At 41.0% G+C, this 10,349-nt stretch overlaps 1 protein-coding gene across 1 annotated transcript; it reads right to left on the bottom strand.

Annotated features, from left to right (window-relative positions):
• Positions 1–3,418: 3,418 nt before the first annotated feature.
• LOC140770257 (beta-fructofuranosidase 1-like) lies at positions 3,419–10,128 on the bottom strand. Its single transcript, XM_073111352.1, has 8 exons — positions 9,676–10,128; positions 9,517–9,525; positions 8,669–9,047; positions 7,722–8,220; positions 5,374–5,535; positions 5,053–5,288; positions 4,617–4,704; positions 3,419–3,893 (listed from the first exon to the last, which is right to left on the bottom strand). The coding sequence occupies exons 1-8, from the start codon at positions 10,067–10,069 to the stop codon at positions 3,693–3,695; spliced, it is 1,968 nt and encodes a 655-aa protein (XP_072967453.1). The 5' UTR covers positions 10,070–10,128; the 3' UTR covers positions 3,419–3,692.
• Between the last annotated feature and the right edge of the window lie 221 nt (positions 10,129–10,349).

Genomic DNA, 10,349 nt, shown 5'->3' with positions numbered 1-10,349 from the left:
TTTTTATTGTATTTGGATAGATTTGTCATAGCTTGTAGGCCCTTTTTTTGCTTCCATTTAAGTTTTGGATATCTTCATTCTTGGTGGCGTGTCGTTGAGCTCTTAAATCACCACATGACGCTCACAAAGAAGGGTAAGCCTAGTGAGAGTCACAATGAAACACCCAAACCTCCAAATACACGTGTATATCGCGTGGGTAAATCCCTTATGTGGTGCATCATGTGACCTGTCAGTAATAGGTTTCCACAAGGCGCATAGAAATATAGGCTTATACTATAAATATTCTCAAGCAATTATGAGTTCGGATATAAAATCCATATGTCACAACAAGCTTTCAAGATGCACATCCAAAATACAACTCTAATGTCCAAAATATAACGTCAATCATAACACTCTCACGGGGCTCAATACAACTAATAGAAATAGTCATAAGTGAAATAACGGCAGCTACTCCTCACTATTCGCACCTACTTCTCCCAGCTCTGAAATGATGCCACCAAGAGGTGGTGAGCACACAACCTATCGAGTAGAATCCATACAATCTATAACAATGAAATCACAGGTGCCCATTCAATGCATGCCTATAGTTGCTAGCAATAAAAATACACTTATTTAAATAACTTACCATGAGTTACTAAATCAATACAATCAATAAAAACTGCACGTCACTATCGTAGAACATGCCAACTCCAAATCATATCAGGATAAGTCCACACAACTATAAAGCTTGATACAATTTTTTATTCATACAAATCTTAATCATCGTATTTACCTATTATGCTTAGAAGTAAAATAGTAGTTTAGTCATTTTATGCTTACCAAGGCATTAATCATGTTTTATCATAGCTCACCGAGTCATTCACCATACAATGTAGATATTATCAAAAAAATCATCCATTACATAACCATCTATCATCTCATACATCGAGGAGGGATATATACACATCTAGCGGTAATGCCACCCAATGTATGTGCTAATAACATACTATATTCACAACATATTTATGAAAGGGTTTCTCATACAGGATACATGTAGGTCATCGTTACACTAATGTATGTGCTAATAATAACATTTTCATAACATCATGATGAGTAAACTATCAATAACTGCACATGTCAGTACACCAGATGCATATACTAATACTAACATTCCTACAATGTCATAGAAGGTATAATAGCTGGAACTATATTATTCTAGACTTGTATAAACTCTACTCAGTGTCTCCACAGTACTCTAGTTCTCATCAACTAGCCGGGTCCTCCGAAATCCCAAAATCCTCCTCACGTAGTATCGATCCTATTAATTCACGTAAAGCCATACGTAAGGTTAGCGGATTAATAGAATTAATTACCTTACCTCCCCCCCCCCCCCCTCCTCCTCTCCACTATCTCCCTCAGCAAGGGAGGAGACACGGACCCCACAAGGCCTACGGTGCTGGTGGCGTAGCCACAAGGCCAACGGTGCCGGCGGGGCAGCTATGATGCTGGGTAAGGCACAGCGGCTGAGAGGGGTAAGTAAAGGGGAAGAAAAATAGGAGAGGAGGGCTCGACGGTGGCGGGGCACACTCCATAGCTGGTGGCCATGAAGGTCCCTCCTCCCTACTCTAAGGGCCCGAAGCCCATTTAGAGAGCTTCCCTCCTTCCACCGGAGCTCTTGGACTGGCAACTAAACGTGGAGTTGTCGGCCGCCGAGGTCTTCGACGACGGCGAGGGGGAAAGGGGTTAATCTACTGAAATTAACGACGAGGGTAGTGGGGCTTACCGGGGGGGGGGTCATGCGGTAGGCTTGTTGGCTCTGGCGTCCAGCAAACTAAAAAAAGGTGAGGGAGGGAGAGATGATGTGGTGGGGGAAAGAAATAGAGGAGCGTCGTGATGGTGGCGTACACAACAAGAGAAGAAGAAGAAGGGGAGGAGGATGGGCCGGACGGGGGATGGCAGGGGCACTGGGACGCACGCACGCGCTCAGTGTGCGCGGGTCCCTTTTTTTTAAATTTTAGAGTATTATACACAAGGCAGAGTCCGACTGTTACAATTAATAGCTTTACTATTCCAACCATACAATTTATAATCTAATTTACCCCACTTGTTTACATATTTGATAACTTCTTTTTGCTCAACTATCATAGTTAGAGATGTCCAACCATGAATAATCAAAATTCAAACTTGTTCATCTATAGATTTTAAAAAAGCTCGAATTTTAACTTTCCAATATGAATAATTAGATCCATAAAACAAAGGAGGTCTAACAGTTAATTGCGCTTTCTTAGGAAAATTCATATTCCAAAAGGTCTCTTTCTAAAGTAAGAAAGTCCTACTCTGATACCAATTGAAAAAGTATAAGGCAAACTCTAATATAAACTATATGGCCTTTAACTAGTAAACATGACGATAAATAATAAAAGCTAAACAGTAAAATAATACAAACACACAAAATTTATGTGAAAAACTCTAAACTAGGGTAAAAATCATGGATTCTTTTCACTATGATCAAATCAACCACTAATCAAAAGCAAATACAAGAACTATTTACAGATTACTCGCTGAATCCCACAGCTATATTTGAAGATCTCTTATTTGCTAGACCCCTCGATGAGTTGCTTCTAGTAGTTGATTGCATTAATCTCTATGACCCTTGAGATCAAACGTATATTGCATCAGTAACCCTCAAGACAAGGTGCACAATGTTGCAATGATCAAGAACAATCTTTGAACGCTCAAAATCTTTAGCTTCTTGATCAATGAAGAACCCCCACCCAAATCTTTGCCAAAGCTTCAATTCACGTTCTTCAATCAATACCAACTATTCTAGGCTTTAAAGACTTATATAGGTTTCCAAAATTAGATGAAAAACCTAGTTTAAGTTCGGTGTAGAAAAGCTTAACTTCATTAGTGCATTCGAACGCCGGAAGAGCCGTTCAAACACTCTTAGCAAAGTAGACCAAACATCCAAGGTAGTTTGAACGCCTATTAGTGAACACCTTAAGAATCATTCGAATGCCCGTCAAAGCCCATTGCTCTAGTCCTTTTGTATTCGAATGCCTCCAAAGACCGTTCAAACGCCAATAAATTGATGCTGCTTTGGCTTTTGCCTTCGAACGCCTCCGTTCGAATGCTTAAGCTTTACTTCAATCCTCGAGCAGGAGCATTTGAATGCCTTCAAAGGCTTTTCGAACGCCGGAACACTAAAATATTGTATCAGAAGACTTTTTAAACTTCAATATTAATTCATGTTCTTTACAAAAATCTACCTATCACAAATAAAATAAGATTTTGTTTACATAATTGCCAAGAAAATAAAGTTACGGTTGGTATTATCACCACAATCTTTTGTTAAAAAGCTTGTTGGTCAAGATGTGCAACAGAATTGCATGACAGTTGGAGAAGTGTAGCCTTTCATTATTTCTGTGAGCCAAGAAACTAAAAGAAAGGCACAAATTGCATATCTATGAAATAATGTAATCTTACATGATCTTACTTTACAGAAGCAACACCCAAAAATATACACCTAACAAACAGATCCCTCTTTACTGCCAAAAATTTCATTTACACATCTTTCAAGAGGACCAACACAACGTTGAATTGGAAATCTGCAATACATACAGTTGGAAAAGATGAAGTTGGACGAATGAGAGGATAGCAACTGGCGAGGATCTAACTCATTAGGAAACGAAGAGAGCAAGGTGAAGAGATCTTTAAGATTGGGTAGGGTAGGCATGATTGGAGGAAGAACTCATCTCCCATATGGTGAGGGACTTGGCAGTCACTTTAGCACTAGTAGCATTGTTGAAGAGATAGACTCCTGCTGCAGAATAAATTGCCTCAGTTGGGTATACACGAGATGTGATGCATGACCTTCCTTGCTGAGCGAAACTCTCCACTATAGAGTGATCCACCTGAATGAACAATTAACATGTCGTTCATTAGAAGTTGAATAGACCTTGCAAGTATTAGATGAAATACACAATCTAACAATAAGTAAAAGGCATACTTGGTATATGACCCTCCCTGCTGTTCTATGTATATATGATATGCAAATTGTCATCGTTGTCTGTATACTTAACTAAGATGCAGTTCTACATTATCACTGATCTAGTTATGCCACATTAAAGTAACCAGGGACAACCAAATCTAAAAATTGTTGCAAGATATATCTGTCAACCATTATACTGATGAACATGTATGATCTTTACAATGGTAGGAGGCATGTGTAAAACAATGCAGGCTGCAAACATCCTTTGCAGTGCACTAATGTACTTCAAAAACAAATATTCTTCCCCGAAATATATAATACCTTATGTTTTCAAGCTTTCTTACAGATTTCTCTACACATTTTCATTCCCAAATCTCAAGATTTAAAGAAAGGCTTTGAGAATAATGATAATATGCATCAGAGTGAAAGAAGTTAAATGTTGATCAAGTACATAATACTATAATTAAATAAATTAAGTTATAATTTGGATAAATGATTTGAGAAGTCCTTAAAAGATTAAAAAAATGACCAGGAAGACGAAAAATAGTTTGAAACCATGATAACTTATTTTATCCAATTTAAAACGACTTGCATTTTCTCAGTGGACAAAATCAAAAGAAGCAAGATGTAGAATGTTCCAATTTACCAATATTCTCACTGAGAATGTTTCACCATCGAGTACTGGGACAGTGCTGCCGACCACTCTCTTAACGATATCATTTGCGCTGGATGACCTACATAATTCAAACATAATACAAGTGAATTACTTTCTTCATTCTATTTTCTTGATAAGGTGCAGAGTGATAATGAGTGTCTGCTAGACAGAGGTTCGTCCCTGGGGACATATCGTGATTTCAGTATATACGAGCCTTCAGCATTCTAATAATTCATAGATCGCAACCAGCACAGTGCATAAACGATCAAAGAATGAATTCTGGTGCAGATATGTGAATGCTTGCTATCTACATACTCTTCCTAACAGTTCGTTACCTAGAAGGGGAGGTTGCCCGATACTGATCCATTGGCATATGCATGTGCTTATGAAATACATGATTACTGAGCAATAAGAATCAAGAACATGCCTTAGTTCATCCTGGCAGAAGTGAGTGCGAAAGCCACCGTCCGTTCCCTTGGAGATGAAGAAATACACCGCGGTCTGCTCTAAGTGGTTCTTGTCAGCCAAGACAAGCAGCCCAAATGGTCCAAGTGCACCCCGCCCTGCTGCACCGCCACTGGTGCTGCAGTTGTAACTTACATCCGCTTCTATTGTTGCTTCGATCGCTTCCTTTTCTACTTGAAACTCTGCAATTATGTCCAACTGCAAATGTGAAAGAGCGAGGTAAGTGACAGTCTTATGTTGCTGAAATTTTAATGCAAGGTGATCAAAGTGTTCTCCTAGCTACCTGTGCGCCGTTGCGAACATTGAGGGGAACGATAGATCCAGTATCAATGGTGATGCCACCAAAGACTGTGCTGCTCATCCTTAAGCTCTCCACTTCCTCAACAGGCCACTGGAGCAGGTTGCTTTTGGTTTTCGTGTCAAACAGCACTGTTCGAGGAATTCCCTGTCATGCAACAACCACAGACTTAAGAAAATTTTGGTGGCATTATAAGAAAGTTGTTTTCCTAGGATCCTGAACCAATCTTCGACTCTGTTTTACTATAGATTGTCATAAGAGTGTCTTAGTCATGACATGATCTTTTAGGTGGCACTGTTTTAAAAGGGGCGATGCAGTATATCAGATTCTTGCTACTATATAGATAATTTTTTTGGTCTTAGCCACATCAGATCCACGCCAGAAATCAAACTTTGACAATGTCCAACGGACTCTGGGAAATAATCCTTTTTTCTACTTAACCTCAATTAAAAGAAAAGTATCCATTGTGGACCATTCAAACCATCAACCACATTTGAAAATGTATACCAAAAGAAGAGGAGTTAACGCCCTTTTCGTGAAGATACGAAATCCTTGACCTAATCAAATGATAAACAACTTAACTAAACCCCATAAATTAGTCCAAAGAGGCTCCAAATTTGGAACTCATCAGACGCAATTATTGAATCCATTTCAAGTTGTTGTGGTTGTGGTCTATCTTGTGCTCCATTTCAAGTCTCACTCGTATGGATAGGAGGACAGGAGCGGGGGATACGTCGGTAGGCCAACCGTCAGAAATTATTGAATCCTAGATCCTACTTACGTGTACTTTTGCTTATCCTCTTACATGCTGGCACATGAAGAGATGAGTTTGCTGACTAGGACAAGGAGGGAACCGGGTTGGCTACGTGGGCCTCCTTCTCTCCACAATCATTTTCTTGGTTATCATGCTCATAGAGGTGGGACCCCCTAGCAAAAATAATTGCCCAGCTAATTAATCTAGAATTATTGGCGTATTATATATACAACAAGACCTACGAAGCGACCATTAATAATTGAACTTTCCAATGGACCACTTTCTAGACACTACAAATTCTATATTGTTGAATACTATATGATTGTTATTATTCTGACTTAAAAATATCTAGTTAACCATAATAACACTCAAAAGAAGGATATGGAAAGAATGTAGGACTTCTACGAAAGTAAAAAAATAATAATAAGAAGGAGAACAAAAGAGAAAGTGGGACACGCATTAGATCGAATAAAATTGTTATTTTGCTACTATAAAGAATATCTTATGGTCTTAGCCACGTCAGATCCACGTCAGATATCAAACTTTGACAATGTCTAACCGACTCTGAGAGGCAAATAATTGCTATTAATTATTATCCATTGGGGACCACTCAAACCATCACATTTGGAGATGTAAGCCAAAAGAAATATGAGTGAGCGACCTTTTTGCAAAGATAGGAAACCCTTGAGAGAGTCCAACCATAACCAACTTATAACTAAACCCATAAATTAATCCAAAGAAGCACCCGAATTTGGGACTCGAGAATGAGAGGCAATGAAGAAAAGCAAAGGGCAGTCCTGCGAAGAAACTGGTTGGAGAAGATGATTCAGTAGGTCTATCTGGTGCTCCATTCAAGTACCACTCTTGTGGGGAGCAGTCCAACCGTGAGAAATTATTGAATCTAGGACCATTTTACGTGTACATTTGCTAAACCTATCAGATCACATGCTCACACATGGAGAGAGAGGGGTTGCTGACTAGGACAAGAGGGAACCGGGTTGGCACATTTATTTCTTGGGTGGGACCCTAGCGAGAAATAATTGCTAAAAGCTAAGAAGCGGCCATAAATAATTGTACTTTTTATACGGTCAGCGTTCTTAGAGAAAATAAAATAGCACTCATGCATCCAACGCGTAGTGATGACAACTAGAAGCAGGAGAACAACCACCGCCAGCTTTGGCTTAGTTTCTTGTGTTTGTGTGTTTGTGTGTTTGTGAGGCCAAAGAGAAGAAGAGATGGGATAAGGAAAAGCCATGCACGCACCCGCAAGCTAGTAAGCATGACAAAGGCAACAAGTTTCCTTGTCAAAGCTCCAGGAGTTGTTTAAGAGTTGATCAAACTGGAAGTCATGGCTTTGACGGTAGCCACGTATTTACGCAACGAGAAAATTGGTTTTTCCTTCTTTTCCAACCATATAAGAGCTAAAACACGTGCGATAATTGGTTGTCAATTCAATTCACCAAAGATGAATGGGAGAAAGAAAGCGACGCTCTAACCTAAAACTTTAATTTGCAACTCAAATTGAATTTAACGACTATGACAAGTTGAAATTCTGAAAATATAGAAATAATTTTAGTACCTGTAGAGAAGCCCAGCCTTTCTGGACGTCAGCCCGTTCGCTGTCTGTCTCCCCAATCCAACTCCACAGAATCCTCCTCTTCTTCTCCGGATCGTAAAAAGTCTTGGACGCGTAAAATTTCCCCCAGTCGTACCTCAAACCCAACCCGACATCCATCTCTGCGTCATCCGGCTGCCACGTGTTCCTCACGGCGTCGTACCTCCCGATTGCGTAGTAGTCGTGGCGGTCGTCGTCCATGCTCGCCTTTAACACGTGCCGCACCTCCTCGATTTTGGTCTCGTTTCCCAAGTCGATGCCGTTCTCCGCCGCCGCCCCCTTTGTGGCCACCGGATAGAAGTCGACGCACTCCCACATACCCGTGCCGGCCACCTTGTGCAGAAGCCCCGGCACGAGTTCGTAGCTAATGAAATCTCGGGTCCGGTATACCATCACGGTACCGGCGTGGGACTCGTCTTTTGAGCCTATGGCGATCCGCCATGTGGAGTCCGAGGGTTCATACCTGTAAAATGATTATTACAACATTAAATTAAATTTTATTGGAGGTTAATTTTGAATTAATTACACCCAGACCCCTATTTTCTGATATATCCATTTTTTATTTACTTCGAAAAGATCAAATAGTTATTTTACCCTTAATATTTTTCTCTCTCTTTCTCTAAAATAAAAAAGAAACGTTCCCTAGAACTAGAAGAACTAGAATAATCAATTGCATAATTTTTCTAACAAATAAGAAATGAGTATTTCAAAAAATAAAAATAAATGAGAGAATCTACTATAAAGTAAGCAATAGTATGTAGGGATCAGATGTAGCCATCATCTTATTATGTATAGATAATAACACTATTATCCCTATTATTTTGTTTTTTTTTAGAAAAAATTATCATCTTGTTTTTGTGACAAAGAACGTCACTGTTCTGTTTAAAAAAGATGGATTATTAATAAATTACCAGGCAGTAGTGGGGTCACGGAAGTCCTGGAGGCCCACCCCGGGCGGGGGCAACAAGACCGGGTTGGATTCGGACTTAACCCAGTGGCGGAGGAGCGGGTCGGATGGGTCAGCCGGGAAGGCGAGGTTTTGAACCTGGATCGAGGCGTTGGTGGAGCCGGTGTAGAGCATGGTGAGCCGGCCGTCGGGGAGGACGGTGGCAGACCCAGTCCACACACCATTGGCGTCGTACCATCTATCGGGAACCATAGCAATGGGGAGGTGGAGCCACTGGACTAGGTCACGCGAGACAGCATGGCCCCACGAGATTTTGCCCCACACTGCTGAATCTGGATTGTACTGGTAGAAGAGGTGGTACCAGCCCTGGTAGTATACAGGCCCTACACAAACAAAATGTAACGGCCATCCAACTGTTACTACTTCATTATGAAAATTGTACCCCAATTAGTGTTGATGACTTGGCATGCTGCTTGCTACTTTTCTTGTTCCAATTCGAGATTCTTATAAAACTTTGAATCGGCTGACTGCGAGCTACTAATTTAATATTTCAAAAGTGCACATTAGAGAATATCTTATTATTGTTGACCTTTAACTCTTTATATGACACGTAATTATTAGTGTGGGAAACTATTATTATTAGAAATTCCAAAAGAGATTAAGCGGACAAAATCACAAAAGAAATAAAGCGGACTTTTATTCGATTAAATTCGGTTCAATTTGTTCCTTCTTTTTTTTCTCGTAACTGACTATGTATTGGATAAGAATATCCGTTAAAATTGGATATCTAGAAAACGAGAACTCTATGTATTTTGAATTGAGGATAACGAGAGAGAGAGAGAGAATAGGCACCGTTAGGATCTGAAGCCGAGAAGAAAAGAATCCCCGAATCACGCATCCACGAGGAGCGGAGGCATAAGAAAAAGCAAGTCAGCATTATATCTCTCAGGAATAGCTAACAATTACTTAAAAAAGAAAAAGAAAAAAAAAATCAAGGTTGAGAGGCCGAACCGTTCATCCAGTTCTTCTCCGGCTGGAAATGGAACCCAGTCCTCTGCCATTGCAGCATCGCGTTCGACCAAGGGAAAACCCCGGGTCCTCCGGCGCTGGCAGCGTCTCCGGTGAGGTAGATGCCGGCACCAGACGTCTTCTCCGACACTCCCTCCGCCTTGCCACGCGTCATCGCCGGCGAGATCTCCGAAGGCTTTTCAAGGCTTCCGGATCTCGCAAGGGGGCCTACCACGACGACGAGGGCAGTAACGGCCAGGAGGAATCCGACTGCCGCGAGAACAGAACGCGCTCGCCGTGGGCGAGAGGCATCGCTTCCGCCGTCGTTGACGTCGGCGGGGAGAGGGGCGTAGGAGAAGGGGAGGGACGAGGAGGAGAGGAGGTCTCGCGCTTCCATGGCGATCCGATCCGCTCTGCTCCTCTTCGCGATTGGGGAAGGCAAATGAATGAAGTATCGAAGAGGTGGGAGGGGGTTTATATAAAAAAAAAAAAAAAGAGTTAATTAGGGGCTCACATTTTTCATAAGGGAGAAGAGAATCAATTAAATTTAGAATCCGAAAAATGGAGGGCAAGTGCTTTGCTGGCTTAGCTGTCCTATATGGAGCAACATACAACTTGACACGTGGCAGTAAAAAGAAAAAAGAGAGGGCTTTATTTGATTGGTGGGAGTGGTACCC

The sequence above is a fragment of the Typha angustifolia genome, chromosome 11, assembly GCF_048772165.1.
Source record: "Typha angustifolia cultivar Huaian chromosome 11, ASM4877216v1, whole genome shotgun sequence".
Classification (NCBI taxonomy): Eukaryota; Viridiplantae; Streptophyta; class Magnoliopsida; order Poales; family Typhaceae; genus Typha; species Typha angustifolia.
This window is presented reverse-complemented; position numbering and strand designations above follow the sequence as displayed.